Source organism: Felis catus, chromosome X, assembly GCF_018350175.1.
Source record: "Felis catus isolate Fca126 chromosome X, F.catus_Fca126_mat1.0, whole genome shotgun sequence".
Lineage (NCBI taxonomy): Eukaryota > Metazoa > Chordata > Mammalia > Carnivora > Felidae > Felis > Felis catus.
Window position 1 is genome coordinate 46,149,119 of NC_058386.1, and position 17,731 is coordinate 46,166,849.

Genomic DNA, 17,731 nt, shown 5'->3' on the forward strand with positions numbered 1-17,731 from the left:
GCCTCACTCTTCCACCTATGAAACAAAGATAATGGTACCTCCCTGATTGGGTCATTTTGAGAATTTAAATGTAAAAGGTCCCAATAAATAAAGTACCTGACACACACTGGTGCTCAATAAATGGCACTCCTATCTTAACACAGGTCTGAACTCAGCTCTGTCTCCCTTATCAGAGCAGGACTAGCACACCATGCTGACCAGGAGTCAGACTTTTAGGCACCCACTTCCAACCTTTAGGCTTCTCCCATGCTCTCCAGAGATGGTTAGAACGTCTCACAATCAAAGCCCTCCCTATGAGCAATCATTCGATATTGTAAACATTTTTATAACATGCATTATGAGCTGAACACTGATAAAATGTTTTAAGGAATGTCTTCTTTGGGGCACTCATAAACCAGTAATGAAAACACAAAAACATATACCATAAATACAAGACAGAAGAAAGTAAACATTAACATGTGCCAAGTGTCTACTGTGTGCCACAGAAGAAACGCAATTCACTCTTCTTCTCTGCCAAGGAATGGGTTGTGGAGGTGGGCATTGAAGAATTAGGGGAGGGGACAGGGTCCAGACCAAGGGGGTCTTTTTGGAACAGCTGGGTATACAAATCTACCCACGCTGAGGGGAGTGAATGCCAAGAGGTGCATCCTGGCTCTTTCCACCGGGGCCACCACTCGAACATCCTAAGAAACTGGAGTGAAACCCCAAGCATTAGTCCTCTAAGCCAGTGGTCCTCAAGCGAGGATGGGGAAGGCAGGGAGTGATCTGCCCCACCTCTCAGGGGGACACAGGCAATATCTGGAAACATTTTTGGTTGTCACATCTGGGAGGTAGGGGTGCTATCATCTAGTGGGAAAAAGCCAAGGATGCTGCTAAACATCCTACAATGCACAGGACCTACCTCACAGCAAAGAATTATCTTGCTAGAAATGTCAACAATGCCGCTGTTGAGAAACCCTGCTCTACAAAGAGCACCAAACACAAGCAAAAGCCCCTCATACTAGGAAATGATTTAGCTAAAACATCTCTGGGGTGGTGGAACACAGTGGGATTCCAAACAGACTGCCTATGGGGGTAGATGGAAGGAATACATGGTGTATCATTTAGAAATGAGGCGTTAAGATATGAAATAGAGGTGTTACCTAGCCACTCTTTGCCCCTCCCCAGTTTTGTTGATATAACTGACATATAGCATTGTGTTAGTTTCAGGTGTACAACATGATTCCATAGCTGTCTATATCGAGAAATGATTACCACAATAAGTTTAGTTAGTTAACATCCATCACCTCACATAAACGATTTTTTTTCTTATGATGAGAACTTTTAAGATCTATTCCTTCAGCAACTTTCAAATACACAATACAGTATTTACTGACCACTCTTTCCAAACACACCACCCAAGTCACTGTATCCCATCAACCTAATTTCCTGCATAGCATGTATCACAGCCGAATAGTCTTATTTTCTCCTTCTTTATTATTGTCTTTCCCCTCTGGAATGCAAGTCCCGAGAGTAAGGCTTACTCTATTCTTCACTGTTTCCACAGCACCTCGAATAACTCCTTACAAAACTGTAAGCATTCAATAAATTTGGCGAGCGGAAGAGTTCTTTTAACGGCTTCGGTGGTAAATTAAAGGGATTCCGAAGCACCCCCATCTCTGAGATGGGGGTGGAGGGTGGAGACCCCAAGCACTCCAGCTGGAGAGGCGAGCGCGGGATCAGAAATTCAAAACTGCCGCCTCCGGAGGAGAGTAAAAAAAAAGGACGAATTGGAGCATACCAGAGCGAAGCGGGAGGGGGCGCTGGGCTGAGGCAGAAGTGTACCGCTGGAGACCGGGGGCCAAGGGAGGGCTACCAGCGGTCCCACACCCTCCGGAGGGTTCAAACAAGGCAAGGGGAAGTAGCCGGAAGCAGCAGGTCCGGCGGAGGACTGCACTGCCCGCCGCTGGCAGTCGGCTCCGGACGCGCCACTTTTGGCGGGAGGGGGCAGTGGGCGGGGTAACGTACAGATCGGCCCGTACCACTTGCTCCGGGGAGGGGGCCGCACAGAGAGCGGGCAAGTGACACCTGGGGAAGAGATTTGAGTTAGAGCACTCGAGCGGGCAAAGCGGGTTCGAGTTGAGCCCGCTCAGGAGGGAGAGGAACCTGTGAGGGTTCCCGACATTTCAGGTCACACGGGCTGGGTTGGACTACTCTGCTGCCGGATAGGGGGTCCAGGCTGGGACGTGCGGAGGGCCGCAGCCAGGTTTATCTCACCAGAGCCATTGGGTCCAATGATGGCGGTGAACCTCTGAAACGGTCCGATAATCTGCCGACCCTTGTACGACTTAAAGTTCTCGATCTCAATCAGTTTCAGGAAACCCATGACAGCGGCGGCGCCGGCGGCTGTACAAAAGGCCGCGCCGTACGCCCGGGAACTGGGGTAGCCCGCGCGGGAAACACCGCAGTGCAGGCCGGGCGGAAGACAAACCTCGCGAGAATAAGTCCAGCCCTAACGGGATTTCCGGCTTCCGGCGCAAGCGGAACCAGGGGCGTGGTGTGGAAGTTTTGTTGATCCGTTGCCAGGGCGCGAGCTTACCACTGACGTTTGGGTCCCGCCCCCCTTTCTTGTTGCGTGGCAACGCCAACAACTGACACAGCCTACCAAACTGCAGAGGCGGCGGTTACGCAGGACTCTGCGGCTTTTGGGATCCGAGGAAGCAGGCAGGACCAGAGACCAAGCTTACTGAGACAGAAGTCACAGCAGGGTTATGCCCTCCAGGGCAAGAGGAAGGTGGGAGTTTGGCAGTGGCTTTAGCCTGGCCGGCTGGAAGGCTCAAACAAGAACAGGGTTGGGAATTGGAAGGACCCCGAGGAGCGAGGGCTGTATGGGAAGGAGGGGCCAGTGGGATGATTCGGTGTTAGGTGAGCTCAGACCATGCTGATGGTGAAGTAGAGTTGGAAGTTCCACTAGGAATATGGGTAGGAATGGGTTGGGGTGGGAGGGGGAGGGAGTGTGAAGGGAGAGGAGGGTACTCTGGGGCGGCAGGCTATGGGCTAGGGAAAGCTACGGCCACAGGTACTGCCTCTGTCTCCCGCCTCCCACCTGTTCTTCCAAGCAGAATTCAGAGACTGATGCTGTAGCCCAAGAATAGTCTTGGACCTGAGCCACTTGTTGGCTACTTGAACACAGATCCAACCTGGGAGCTTCAAAATTGATACTCCTTGCTAAGAAAAGTATTTTGTGTGAACTCCCTGGAGTCAGGGTTCCTGAGCCAGTGCTCTCCATCTCTATTCTCTTCCTTTCCCCCCATTTTATCTATCTCTCTTCATGCTTCATCCCCATCCCATTTCCTCCTCTCCACCCTCCTCTGCCCCCTCCCTCGCTTTCCTCCTTTCCCTTCTCTTGCTCTCTGTCCTCCATTCCTATTGGTAATAGGTTGCCCTTCTTCCCCTTTCCTTTTCTCCCTCCCCCTCCATTCCCCATATTTTCTATCCTTCTTCATACTTTCATCCCCCTATCACCTTATACTTGCTCATTACAAGATCATGGCTGGGACAACGAAATGGCTCAGTGGGTTAAGTGTCTGACTTTTGATTTTGGCTGGAGTCATGATCTCACAGTTGGTGGGATCGAGCCTGGCATGTGGAGCCTACTTGGGATTCTCTCTCTCTCCCTCTCTCTGTTCCTCCCCCACTCACACTCTCTCTCTCTCTCTCTCAAAAAACAAAACAAAACAAAAACAAAACAAAAAAAAACACAAGGTCATGGCCTTAGCAGTCCAAGAAGCTTAAAATATCTGCCAAATCTTCCTGTTTAATGACCTTACATTGTGGTGACAGATGGAATGAATAGGCTGGGGTTGGTGCTTAGGCTTAGACATGGAAAAGGTCTGGTGGTTGCCATAGCCATTCCTGAAACCATTTTTAAAATGATGTCTGGAGGCTGGGAAGAGTCTAAAAGTTCTAGGACAAGTCCAGGAAAGTGAGAAAGCTTGGTTTATGGAATCTAGTAGAGTAATCATAAATGAATTCAACTGGGAGAAACAATCACAATCAGGCTGAGGGGACAGAACGACCAAAGGACAGCAATCTCATATAATTGACAGGAACTAGTGTTCCATTTTAAAAAGATGAGATGGAACTTGGAAAAAAATCCAATTGGATCCCTACCTCTCACACCATATATAAAGTGCAATTCCAAATGGATTAAAAACTTAAATGAGAAAGGCAAAATTTTAGACATTTTAGAACATATAACAGGCTATCTTTATGACCTCAGGGGATTTCTTGAATAATGAAAACTTCTAAGTTTAAAGGAAAAGATTTGTGAGTTGGAATACATTTAAATTCATCCAAATTACAATATAAAGAAAATGAAAAAATGGGTAAGTGCACACAGAAAGCTTCTGAAGTATTGATTATGTTTTATTTTCTGGCTTCTCTAGGGGATCCACAGGTATTCATTTTGTTGTTGTGCTTCATAATTTATATGTATGTTAACCAGATTCCTTTGTATGTATCAATTATTACCATAAAATAATAGTAAAGTGAGGGAGCACCTGGCTGACTCTGTTAGTAGAGCATGTGATTCTTGATCTCTGGGTCATGAGTTCAGGCCACACATTGGACATAGAGCTTTTTAAAAAATAAATATTATTAGTTTTTTAATGTTTATTTATTTTTGAGAGAGAGCATGAGCAGGGGAGGGCAGAGAGAGAGGAGGACACAGAATCCAAAGCAGGCTCCAGGCTGTCCTGAGCTGTCTGCACAGAGCCTGACATGGGGCTCTAATTCACAAACTGTGAGATCATGACCTGAGCCAAAGTCAGACACTTAACCAACTAAGCCATCCAGCTGCCCCTAAAAATAAATATTATTTTTAAAAATCTGGGGCGCCTGGGTGGCTCAATCAGTTGAACATCCAACTTTTGATTTTAGCTCAGATCATGATCCCAGGGGTGTGGGTTTGAGCCCCACATTGGGATCTGCACTGAGTGTGGAGCCTGCTTAAGATTCTCTGTCTCTCTCTCTCTCTCCCTCTGCCCCTCCCTCCTGCTTGTGCTCTCTCTCTCTCTCTAAAATGAAAAAAATAAAATAATAAAAAATAATAAAGTGAAAAAACAAGCCACAGATTGGAGGTGTTTGCCACATTTAGGCTAATAAATGATTAGTGTGTAGAATACATAACTCCTAAAATTAATAAGAAAAGGACAAGCAACTTGATTTCTTTAAAATGAACAAAAGGTATGAGTGAGCACTTCACAGAGGAGTATTCAAAAATGGCCAAAATACATGAAAAGATGTGCAACCTCGTTAGCAATAATGATAATATCAATAAAAATTGATAATTATAATTTTATGTTAACAAATTGGCAAAAAGTCTGCAATACCAAGTATTCCTGAGGATGTGGGGTGACTAGAGTTTTTATACACTATAGTGAAAGTGTAAATTGGTACAGTCTCCTTGGAAAACAACTTGTAAAGTTAAATACATTTATGCCCTATGATCAGCCTTTGCACTCTGAGGTATATGCTAGAGAAATTTTTCCACCTGTATATAGGTTTCTTTTAATCTACAGATTCCTCCTTTTTTTTCTCTTGCAATTAAAAATAAATAAACTGGGTTGTTTGTGCTGCAGAGTCCTAGTCTCTCCTAAACTCACTTCAGTCAGGTCTTCATCCCCACAACCCCACCAAAAATGTTTTTGTTAAGATCGTCAACAATCCTCATGTTATTAAACCGGTCAGTTCTCAGTCCTCATCTTAACATAACATCAGTTGCTCACTCTTTCCCGAAGTCTTCTCAGATACCACACTTCTAGTTTTCCTCCCACCTTACCAGACACTCCTCCTCAGCCTCAAGTGCTGACTCCTCCACTCCCCATCTCCCCTGGGGCATCTAAACTTACTGCCCTAGAGTAAGATCTCTTACAGCCTCATAGCTTTAAATTCCTGGGGTGCCTGGGTGGCTCAGCTCAGGTCATGATCTCCCAGTTCGTGGGTTCGTGAGTTCAAGCCCCACATTGGGCTCTCTGCTGTCAGCATAAAGCCCACTTTGGATTCTCTGTCCCCCTCTCTATGCCCCTCCCTGTTCACTCTCTCTCTCTCAAAAGTAAATAAACATGAAATTCCTTTGTATTAGGATACACTAACTTTTGCTGAGGTTACAAACAACCCCAAAATCTCAGCAGCTTAAAATAACAAGAATTTCTCATGCATCTTGTCTGATTTGAGTTGGCTACATCTCTGCTCTATGTCATCATTCCAGGACCAATGCTGAAGGAGCAGCTCTTACCTGGGACATTGCCAGACTCCTAGCAGAGACTGAAGAGGAAAACGTGGCAATCACATAATAGCTCTTAGTTCTATTTGGAAATAACACAGGCCAATTCTCCCATTGCAAAGGGCAAAGCCAATCACATGGCTAACCTTGAGGGCAATGAGATGTATAAGCCTTCTGTAGGGAGAAGCACCAGATCTTTTGGAACAATAATGAAATCCACCATACCATCTGTATGCTATCAACGGATATCTAATAGACTTCTCAAACTCAACACTTCCAAACATGATCTCTTGATACTCCTCCCCATTCCACTGTTCTCCCACACAGACTATTCAGTTGATAACAACTCTATCCCTCTGATTGCCTTAGCTCAAATCCTTGAAATCATTCTTGATACTGCTTTCATACTGCACATCTAATCTATCAGAAGTCCTGTTGGCTCTGCCTTCAAAATCTATCCAGAATCTGGGGCGCCTGGGTGGCTCAGTTGGTTGAACATCTGACTTCGACTCAGGTCATGATCTCACAGCTTGTGAGTTCAAGCCCCACATCGAGCTTGCTGCTGTCAGCACAGAGTCCACTTGGGTCCTCTGTCCCCCTCTGTCTCTGCCCTTCCCCCACTCATATTCATTCTCTCTCTCTCTCTCAAAAATAAATAAAAACATTTTTAAAATACATGCATATATTCAGAATCTGACCACTTCTCACTATCCTTGCTGCTCCTGACCTGATGTGATTCACCATCATCTTTTGCCTGGATGGCTGCAATAGCCTTCTGTCTGGCCTCCCTGCTTCTAGCCTTGCCTCCAGTCCCCTTAGTCTGTTCACACAACATCCAGAAGTGAACCTTTAAAAAGCAGAGGCCGAACACATTCCCACTGCTCAAAATCCTCCAATGGCTGCCCATTTCTCTAAGAATAAAAGCCACAGCATTTAACAATGTTCTGCAAAGTCCTACAGGCTCTGCACACACCCCATATTATCTCTCTAATAGCATTTCCTACCTACGTCTCCTCCACCCACTTGCCTCCCTGCTGTTCCCCTGAATGTGTGCCTTTTGCATCCTCCTTAAGGGCTTTGCACTTGTTCCCTCTGCCTGAGTGCTCTTCTCCTAGATATCAGCATAGGTGACTCCCTCACCTTCAAGTATTTGCTCAAATATTACCTGTTAAATTATGCCTCCCCTGGCTTCAACATTTAAAATTGTAACACTCCCCATTTCCTTGGCACTTCCAGTTCCCTTTATTCTGCTCTATATCTTTTCCCAGAGGACTTATCATCTTACAAACTATTTAATGTGCTGTTGATTGTCTGTGCCCCCCCAAAAGCAACCTCCACAAAGGCTCAGATTCTTGTCAGTTTTGTTCCTTGATGTCTCCCAAATGCTTACAGGAGTGTCTTGACAGTAGGCACTCCCCAAAGATTTGTCAAATGATAGAATGAACGTGAGTGAACACAGGAAGATGAAGAAGAATGCACACTGCATGATACGTTATAAAGTTCTTAAATGAGAATATTTCAAAATATTGTCCAGGGAGTTGTATACACACACAGTATATTAATGCCCATTAGTAAGTGAATGTCAACATTTGCACAGTAGTTACCTCTTAGGGTAAGGATGAGGGAGAAGAGACATAAGATACTTCAATAGTATTGATCATGTTCTATTTTTTTTTTTTTAATTTTTTTAATGTTTATTTTTGAGAGAGACAGAGTGTGAGAGTGGGGAAGGGGCAGAGAGAGGGAGACACAGGATCTTAAACTGGCTCCAGGCTCTGAGCTGTCAGCACAGAGCCCGATGCGGGGCTCGAACTTGGGAACGGCGAGATCATGACCTAGGCTGAAGTTGGACACTTAACCGACTGAGCTACCCAGGTGCCCTAATCATGTTCTATTTCTTAAGTTGGGGTGTTGGTTCATGGGTCTCTTTTATCATGCTTCCTAACTTGTAAATGGGTTACATATATATATATATATATATATATATATATATATTCTCCTGTATGTGTCAAATATTTCAACCACAAAATGTTTAAAAAAAAAAAAAAAAGGACCAGAACTAGCTCTAGGAGGAGTTGAGGAATGGTATTCTAAACAAAGAAACACCATGTACAAAGGCCTTGAGGTGGGAATGGTTGTTGCGTTGGAGGACTTGATAGGAGGCCAGTGTGCCTGGAAGACTGTAAGTGAGGGAGGCTGTGACGTGGGATGAATTGAAGAGGTGTGCAGGAGCCGGATCTTGAAACTCGTGGTTAGGCATTTGGATCTGATGCTAAGTGCAGTGGGAAGCCATTGGATTGTAAGCAGGTGAGAGACATGATCAGATTCATGTTTGCAAAAGTGTATTTGGCTGTGGTTTTGGCTAGCTCACAATGCCGAAAGTGAGCTTCCCAAAATATGAAAGAACACAGGTGAATTTAAGCCTTCTACCCTGTCACTTGACTAGAGAATAAGTAGCAAATAAAGAGGAAAACGTGGTGCCATTTACTGAAATAGGGAAAACTGAATAGAGCATAATACAAATAGAGGAGACTTGTAAATGAGTTTGAGAATTAGAAAGATGAGCAGGGGTCAGATCATGAAGACTGATAAATCTGGCAAAGAGGGTTACATTTTATCTTGTAAACACTGGGGAGCCATTTGCTTTAAAGCTGCTTTTAAAGTTGTTTTTTTTTAAGATCTTTTATTTTTAAGTGATCTCTACACCCAACATGAGGCTTGAACTTACAACCCTGAGATCAAGAGTCACACGTTTCGCTGAGTCAGCCAGGCACTCTATTGCTTTTAAAGGTTTTTTTTTTTTTTTACTTTCTATCATTTCTTTATTTTTTATAATTTACATCCAAGTTAGTTGGCACATGGTGCAACAAAGATTTCAGGAGTAGATTCCTTAAGCCCCTTACCCTTTTAGCCCATCCCCCCTCCCACAACCCCTCCAGCAACCCTATATTCTCTATATTTAAGAGTCTCTTATGTTTTGTCCCCCTCCCTGTTTTTATGTTATTTTTGCTTCCCTTCCCTTATGTTCATGTTTTGTATCTTAAAGTCCTCATATGAGTGAAGTCATATGATATTTGTCTTTCTCTGACTAATTTCACTTAGTATAATACCCTCTAGCTCCATCCATGTAGTTGCAAATGGCAAGATTTCATTCTTTCTGATTGCTGAGTTAATACTCCATTGTATATGTATACCACATCTCCTTTATTCATTCATCCATTGATGGACATTTGAGCTCTTTCCATACTTTGGCTATTGTTGATAATGCTGCTATAAACATTGGGGTGCATGTGTCCCTTCAAAACAGCATACCTGCATCCCTTAGATAAATACCTAGTAGTGCAATTGCTGGGTCGTAGGGTAGTTCTATTTTTAATTTTTTGAGGAACCTCCATATTGTTTTCCAGAGTAGCTGCACCAGTTTGCATTCCTACCAGCAGTGCATCCTCACCAACATCTGTTGTTGCCTGAGTTAATGTTAGCCTGTCTGACTGCCATGAGGTGGTATCTCAGTGTGATTTTGATTTGTATTTCCCAGATGATGAGTGATGTTGAGCATTTTTTCATGTGTCAGTTAGCTATCTGGATGTCTTCTTTGGAGAAGTGTCTATTCATGTCTTTTGCCCATTTCTTCATTGGATTATTTGTTTTTTGGGTGTTGAGTTTGGTAAGTTCTCTATAAATTTTGGATACTAACCCTTTATCTGATATGTAGTTTGCAAATATCTTCTCCCATTCTTTCGGTTGCCTTTTCGTTTTGCTGATTGTTTCCTTTGCTGTGCAGAAGCTTTTTAATTTGATGAGGTCCCAATAGTTCATTTTTGCTTTGGTTTCCCTTGGCTTTTAAAGGTTTTAAGCTGAGGTGCAATGGTCAGATTTGCTTTCAGAAAGGTCACTCTGGTAACTAGCGGAGAGAGAGAAGTAGAGAGGGTAACACTGGAGCAAGGGAGACCACTGAGGCTCCTGGGAATATTGTCTGGCACCCAATTGTGAGGCATGAGTTAGGGTGGTGACAACAGAGATGTAGGACACATATATGAAGTATACCAGTAGGTAAAATCAGTAGGAATCAATAAGTGGTCAGACACTGTAGGGAGAAAGGAACGGGGGTTAGGGGTGTAGTCAAGGGTGATGGTTAGCACTGATTAGCCATTCCACCCCACCCTTGCTCCAGATGAATAAGACAAACCTGCCAGATCCGAAGGAGGTGGCAGCCATTGAGGCTAGAAAAAATCAAGAAAAACAGCGACAGAGCCGATTCGTCAATGTGCGGACCCAGGTCATGGGGGTGAGTGGGAAATGGGGACTTTCTTGGGACCAGGAGTAACATCACTCCTGCACCCAGAGCAGAACATAGCAGTGTCTGTTACAGCCCTCCTTGATTTGAGCAGGCCCTCGGGTTGGAAAGGAAGGAGAATGGAGAGAAGGCATCCACTCACAGGTGTGGGAAGGAAGAGGGCTGGGGGTACAGGGGAAGAGACTGGGGGAAGAGGAGCCAGTGACAGCTGACTCTCCTCCAGTCAGCTCTGGGCTGAGTGGCCTGGTTCTCGAGAGACAGACAACATGGAGCCAAAAGAAGTCTAAAGAATATTTGGTATTGTATATGCCTAAATGCTATCTGGAAGGCCACATAAGAAACTGTTAACTAGGCTGAGAGAGATGGGAGGGACTTACTCTTCACTAAACTATATTCCCTTTTGCACTATCTTGAAATGTTTTAAATGAATTATAATCAAAATAAAGAGAAAATATTGATAGTTTAAGAAAAAATAAATTGCTAAGTAGGTGGATAGATGGGGGGATGCAGCATGGTATTCTGGAAAAGACCTTATACCTATGCTCAAGGCCAGGTCTGCTGTTTACTAGATGCATGGCTTTAAATGAGTCGCCTATCTTCTCTGAGCTCCAGGCTCCTTGGTAAAATGAAGCTAAATAAAGGAAGTGTGAAAGTGAATATTAACATATGGTGATGGCTCTGGAAACCAGAGGTATAGTGCCTGACATAAGTAAGTAGTTGGCTGAGAGATGTGTGGTGTGATTGAGATCCAGCTGGCAAGCTTTTCCTCAGGGTCTGCTCTGTGCCAAGCACTGGGTTGGGCAGAAGGGTACAAAACTGACTAAGGCCTGGTCTCCACCCTGAATGGGCTCACAGTCTGGTGGAGGAGATCATCAAGAGAGGCAAACTTCAATATAATGTGGACAATGGGTCCTAGATTCTATGGTAGTAAGGAATGCCTAAGGAATTAGGAAGGTGAAGCCTGGGCTGATCTTGAAGGATGAATAGGAGTTTGGGTAAAAAGAGGAAGAAAGAGTTCCAAGTGGAGGGAGCAGCTGGAGCAAAGGCTATTTGTTCAGAACAACCTAAGATGTACAGGGAAACATAAGCACAGAGCTCTTGAGGGTGGGGTGGGTGAAAAAGGTACTGAGATAAGGCTGGAGAAGGAGGCAGAAGCTAGACCACCGAGGGGCTTACAAGCCATGCTCAGATGATAGAATATTATCCAGTAGGTATTGGGAGTCTATTGGAGGATTCTGAAGCAGGTAAATTCTCAGCAGTTTGTGTTAGAGCATCCAAGGACCACTGCTGTTCCCCCACCCTGATCTACCTCTTTCCTTGGGATCAGGTGGATGTCAAAACCCTCGACAGCCAGGTGGAAGAGCGAAAGCTTCGAGAGGCAACAGAGCAGAGCAAGGAGGCAGCTTATGGTAAAAACTCAAGGCAAAGGGCAAGCCAAGAAGGCTAGTATAAGGGCTTGAGTGGGCTGAGGTAGGGCCGTACTGCCTTGGGGTGGGGCCTGAGGCCTGGGGTGTGGTGGGACAAATCCGATGGGCCTTGGGAGCAGAGGCCATGCTGAGTGGGCTCTGTCTCTGCCTTGGGGCTTTTCCATGTTCCTTCCCACCACTCCCAGCTACTTACCAGAAGCAGTATGATATGGTAGCCCAGATGCTAGAGAAGGAAGAGGCAGAACGGACACGTCGGCTGGCCAAGAAAGTCCAGGAATTTCGAGAGCAAAAGCAGCAGGTCAAGAACAAGCAGGAAATTGACTTTTGGGATCCTAGCCGACAGTGGATGGAGTATCCAGCCTATCTCAGGGACAGCGAATCCTGCTATGGTCCATCCAGCCTGCAGTACTTTGCAAGGGAGGACCTGGAGAAGGCCACATGCCTGAAAATGCAGCAGGAGCAGTTCAGGCAAAGCCTGGAGAAGCAGTTGAAGGAGCGACAACAAGTCAGGGTTGATAAGAAGTATTCAGGTAGGCAGCCAGAGCCCTCCAGCTTTATTGTAGGGATACAATATATAACATATAACATATAAAATATGTGTTCGTCAACGTTATGTTATTGGTAAGGTCAACAGCAGCAGTAGGCTATTAGTAGTTAACTTTTGGGGGAGTCAAAAGTTATATGTGGATTTTTGACTGTGGGGGGCATTGGTGCACCTAAGCCCTGCATTGTTCAAGGGTCAGCTCTATAATGTGGTTAAGATAGTTGCTAGGGAGAAAAATAAAGCACAAAAGGGGGATATGAGGACTTTGGGAGACGGGTGCACAGTTGCAATTTTAAGTAAGGAAAACCTCACTGAGGTAACGTTTGAATACAGATCCGAAGATGAGGAAGTGAGAAATGCAAACATCTGAGGGAAGAGCTGTCCAGGTAGAAGAAATAGTACAAAGGCCCCGAGGCAGGAGAGAGGGTGTCTGGAATGTTTGAAGAATGGCAGTGGGGCCAGAGTAGTTGAAGTAGACCCATTGAGGGGAAAAGTGATAGAAAACAAGTTCAGAGAGATAGAAGGGGCCAGATCCAGAGGGCCTTACGGGGCATGGTGGGGACTTTGGCTTTTACTGAGTGAGGTAGGAGCCATGGGAGGGTTTTGTGCATTGGAGTCACGTGATGTGTATTTTAGCTGTAAAATTTTGCCAGCCATTGTGGAGACTAGGTTAGAGGGGAAGACTAGAGGCAAGGAGATTAGCTAGAATGCTGTTGCAGCCAAGAGGAAGTGGCCAACAGGCAGCCATGTAGCTATATGATTCTGAGGTGGCATATAGCCAGCCAGCCTGGGGTGCAGGGAGAGATCTGGAGGTCCAAGATGGGGAAGGCTGTGCAGATGAGCAGGATGCTAAGCCTGAATGGAGCCTGGGAAAGGGTGAGCAAATGGTACACTCTGTGAGGACAAAGGTCAGAGCTGTCTTATTAACCACTACAACCCCAGTGACTTACACACTACACTACCTTGTACATGGTAGATGCTCAGTAAATGTATCTTGAGTGAATGAAGAAGCCCATAACAAAGGGATCAGGGAGGTAGGATAAAAGATACATCAAATAATAAAAAGAGCTAACCTGTATTGAGCACTTACTGTATACCAGACACTCTAAGTTTGCTACCATATATTAACTCAGGTAATCCTGACAACCAGTGTATGAGGCAAGTCCTAGTATTATCCCCATTTTCAGTGGAGGAAACTGAAGAACAGAGATGTTAAATAACTTGCCCAAAGTCATCCAGCTAATGGTGATGGACGCAGGAAGTAAACTTGGGCAAGCTGGCTCCAGAGCCCAACCATGTCTTGACCATGACACCATGCTTGCCTTCTCTCAGTTGCCACGAGAAGTAGGGACTCAGAGGTCAAGGGAGGAGTTTCAGAGAGGGAGTCATCAATAATGTCAAAGGCCCTGGAGAAGTTCAGATAGGAACAGAAACCTGTCTACTGTATTTGGAAATTGGGAGTATTTGGTGATTTTTGTCAGAGCGCTGCAGTGGCGCCATGGGGCCCAGCTACCCTGTGGCAGCAGGCAAGTGTATGAGAAGGCAGAGCTAGGCAACAGGGACAGCAGAATACCAAGGGAGAGTCCACACAGTGTAATGGAAGGAGCATGGGCTGATTCCTCGAGAGACTTGGATTCAAATCCTGACCGACTACTTGCTGTGCAACCTTGGGCATTTTGCTTCACCTCTGGACCTTAGTGTCCTCACCTGAAAAATGGTGCTGATACCTCTCTGGGTTGTTGTGAAGAGTGAAATGAAACCATGTACCTCTATCCATCCTCCCCACCCCACCCTTGCCATCCTCCAGCATCTGAAGTCTGTGTCCCTGTGCCTCTTCAAAGCCAAGCCTTAAGCCTATGTTCTGGACCCCATTATCCCTGTGCCTCCCTCTACCTGCCCCCAGGCTGTGGTCTCTCAGATATCCCCTGCACTGTGTTTTCAACATTTCCCCTTTCACTGGTCCCTCCTGTGCCTGCTGTAAACATGCTTATGTCTAACCCATCTTAAAAAAAAAAAAAGCCTCCCTCCACCCTGTGATTCCTCTAGATGCTGTGAGCTAGCTGTTGTTCTTTACAGCCATACTTTTTGAAAAATCTGCTTCTGCTTGCTGTTTTTTCTTCCTTTCCAGTCACACCTCAACCCCAAGATCTCCTTTCTCCCCCACACAAATGCACTGACCCTGCTCTTGCTAAATCGCCAATGTGTTTGTGTTAAGTACAAGAGGTTCTGTTTAGTCTTTCCTCTTTGGACCTTTCTTGCTACACTTGACTCTAATCACATGCTTCTTGAGGCTCTTTTCCTTGGCTTCTGTAATAGTACATTCTGCTCTTAGCTCTCTGACCATTTCTTCAGTATCTGCCTTTTGTGGGCTCCTCTTCCTTTACTCCTTCCTTGTTGAGGCTTGGTCTCTGGCACACTGCTTTCCCTACCCTGCATACTTACCTCAGGTGCCCTCGGCCCTCATTCTGGTTTGAGCTACCATGTCACCACCTCTGTGCTGTGGACTCTCTACCTGCAGAATCAGATCTGCAGATGCCTGTTGACCACCTTCAACTTAGCTTCCTAAACAGAATTCCCTAGCCTGCTCTTCATTCTCTTTTATTTCCAGTGGTGGCCACACCATACGTCCAGTCATCCAAGCCAGGACCCTGGGAAGCATCCAAATCTTTCCCCTCCCTTACTCTCTCATGCAATCAATCGTGTACTGCTAATGTAGCCTCCTATATATTTGACCTGGCTTGAGCCCTCCAAGATGGCTTCTCTACCTCTATTGTCTCCCACCAGCCTGACTATATTCTATACCGGCCCAGAAGGAGCTTTCTAAAATACACAGCTAACTGTGTCCCCCGCCCCACCCCCTTGCTTAAAATCCTTCCATGTTCCCCACTACCTTCAGGGCAAGTTTTTGGCTCTTAGTCTGGCCCCTGCAAAGCTCTCTAGCCACTTGCATTTTATGCTCCAGCAAGAGCACACTATTTGTAGTTTAAGATAGAGAACATACTTTTTCTTGGTTTCCTTCATTCATTTGACAAATATTTATTGAGCACCTACTATGTGCCAGGCTCTGATCTAGGTGCTGGGCATCGTAGTGAATAAAACAGACAAAATCTCTGCCCTCACAAAGGTTACTTCCTAGTGAGGAGAGAGATAGGCAATAAACAAAATAAGTTAAATGTAGAGTATATTGAATGGTGGCAAATGGTAGGGAGAAGAATAAATCAGGGAAGGGGGATAAATGTTGGGGACAGAAAGGTTGCAATTTTAGGTAGGAGAGACAGGGAAGGCCTCACTGAGGTGGCAATATTTGAGCAAAGACCTGGGGTGAGCAACAGAACATGAGCCAAGAGTAACATCTATTGCAAATCCCTGGGGCAGTAGTGCCTGGCATGTTCTAGAAACAGCAATGAGGCTGGTGTGACTGGACTAAAACACGGCCTGGAATGCCCTTTGCTCTTTCTTTCTATATGCAATGCACATTTCAAAGATCACCTCCTCCTGGAAGCCTTCCTCTCACCCACCACCCAAAGCTCTCATGATGCCCTGTATACATTTCTATCATTGCCCTTATCAAAATGTGGTATGATGATCTATGTTTGATCCATCTTCCTGTATTTGTTGCTGCTTTTTTGTTTGCTGCTTTGTTGCTGCTATTTTGGCTATCCCTAGCCCCAAAGAGTAACTCCTCCACATCCCTACAGTTAGGACATTCCCCTCCCAAACATACACATACACACATCCACCGAGCTTGTTGAACAAATAGCTGAATGAATGAACCAGCAATGGGGCAGACCAGTATAGTGCCCTGGCCATATTTATCTGTGTAGATCTGCTCGATGACCAGCTGCGCCTAGCCATGGATACACGGGCCGCCCAGCTGGCCAAGCTGGAGGAGTCCTGTCGCGTGGCCATGATGACTGCCATGGCCAATGCCAACAAAGCCCAGGTATGGCCTGAACCATTCAGTGTACTGGGCTCTCCCCAACCCCTTGAACAAAGTCCTGGAGAACCTTAGCCGTATCTTTGCCCACATAAACTTTCTTGAATCAACACCAGCCCTCTCATCTAGCTGAGGATGTCCCCTTTCACCTAAGGGCCCTCTTAGGGCAGAAGATGCTCTTCCCCACATCCAGACTCAGGATGACCTGAAAATGGAACACCACCCTCCCTTCCCCAGCCTCTCAGTCTAAAGGTTTCCAGAGAACAGGGAAGTTCCCTGTCATCCCACCGCCCCCCCCCCCGCCCATATTAGGTCAAAGGTCAGGCAGTATCTGTTCCTTCTCTCCCAGAGATAGAGGAGAGTAGGGTCATGTCTTCCCCTCCCCTGTGACTGAGGGTTCCCCGATGTTGGGTACCCAAATGCTCATATTTTGGGGCCCCACCAGGCAGCTGAAATGGCTCAGCGGCAGCGCCATGAGCAACGCCATGAACAGGAGGCTAACCTCAAGGAGATCCAGAAACAGGTCACGAGTAACGTACTGACTGAGAACCCCCAGACTACCCAAAACCCTGTGGCTCCCCACCGGGTCCCACTCCATTGTTGGAAGGGCATGACTCCAGAGCAGTGTGCTGCCATCAAGAAAGCCCAAAAGGTGCAACACCATGAAAAGGAGGCACAGCGCCGGGCTGAACAAGCACTGGATGCCAAAAGGGAAAGTCAGACCTTGAGCTTGGCCCAGGCAGCACTGCAGCTAGAAGAGCAAGAGAGGGAACTTTGTGCTGTATTTCAAAGGGGGCTGGGCTCTTTCAATCAGCAGCTGGCTACGGAGCAAAAAGCTCAGTGAGTTCTAGGGGGTGGCAACATGAATGCCAAGGGAGGGATGGGAAGGGTCAGGGAGAGAGGGAAGCTCATCAGCTGAGGCCTCTGCACTTCTTTCACAGGCAGAATTATCTGAATTCGATAATCTACACCAATCAACCTACAGCCCAATATCACCTGCAGTTCAATACCAGCAGCCGCTGAGCTCAGGATGGTCATGTCTTCTCCCTCATCAAGCTCACAAAGGCTTGGAGTCAGAGATGAAAATGCTGAAGGCCTCCTCCACCAATCCATCCCCCCAATATCCCTACCTTTGACCCTAGTTAATAAAGTTATTCACTAAAATCAAGGCCATGTGTTGTAACAGGACACAAAAGGTGTAAGGTACTGCCTTTCCCACCCACCCCTGGGCTTAGAGGATCTGACCCTGTCACTAATTCAC

General features: G+C 45.9%; 2 protein-coding genes across 12 annotated transcripts in view; one reads left to right on the top strand and one right to left on the bottom strand.

Annotated features, from left to right (window-relative positions):
* The window catches only part of SMC1A (structural maintenance of chromosomes 1A), a 46,945-nt gene extending 44,479 nt beyond the window's left edge, over positions 1-2,466 (bottom strand). For 4 of the 9 annotated variants that reach the window (XM_011291749.4, XM_011291748.4, XM_045051327.1 and 1 more), the window contains exon 1: positions 2,257-2,465. In XM_011291749.4, the coding sequence (XP_011290051.1) occupies positions 2,257-2,365 (109 nt within the window). In that variant the 5' untranslated portion in view covers positions 2,366-2,465. Of the gene's footprint in view, positions 1-1,780; positions 2,166-2,256 lie in introns of those variants that run through there. The other 5 variants (XM_011291750.4, XM_004000536.6, XR_002152573.3 and 2 more) reach the window with 4 other exon arrangements.
* A 129-nt stretch (positions 2,467-2,595) lies between these two features.
* Positions 2,596-17,638, top strand: RIBC1 (RIB43A domain with coiled-coils 1). Of its 3 annotated transcripts, XM_006943748.4 has the most exons (7): positions 2,596-2,773; positions 10,440-10,553; positions 11,890-11,971; positions 12,175-12,519; positions 16,358-16,476; positions 16,916-17,310; positions 17,412-17,638. In XM_006943748.4, the coding sequence occupies exons 2-7, from the start codon at positions 10,440-10,442 to the stop codon at positions 17,491-17,493; spliced, it is 1,137 nt and encodes a 378-aa protein (XP_006943810.1). In that variant the 5' UTR covers positions 2,596-2,773; the 3' UTR covers positions 17,494-17,638. The 3 variants fall into 3 exon arrangements, with proteins under 3 accessions (XP_006943810.1, XP_019679401.1, XP_044907263.1); XM_019823842.3 differs by lacking the exon at positions 16,916-17,310; XM_045051328.1 differs by lacking the exon at positions 10,440-10,553.
* The last annotated feature ends 93 nt before the right edge of the window (positions 17,639-17,731 follow it).

Bases quoted from the DNA above. Each gene is read 5' to 3' on its own strand.
- RIBC1 (XM_006943748.4), top strand. From the start codon at position 10,440: ATGAATAAGACAAACCTGCCAGATCCGAAGGAGGTGGCAGCCATTGAG. The intron at 11,972-12,174 runs GTAAAAACTCAA...CACCACTCCCAG, and splicing joins GAGCAAGGAGGCAGCTTATG to CTACTTACCAGAAGCAGTAT. The intron at 12,520-16,357 runs GTAGGCAGCCAG...TTATCTGTGTAG, and splicing joins GGTTGATAAGAAGTATTCAG to ATCTGCTCGATGACCAGCTG.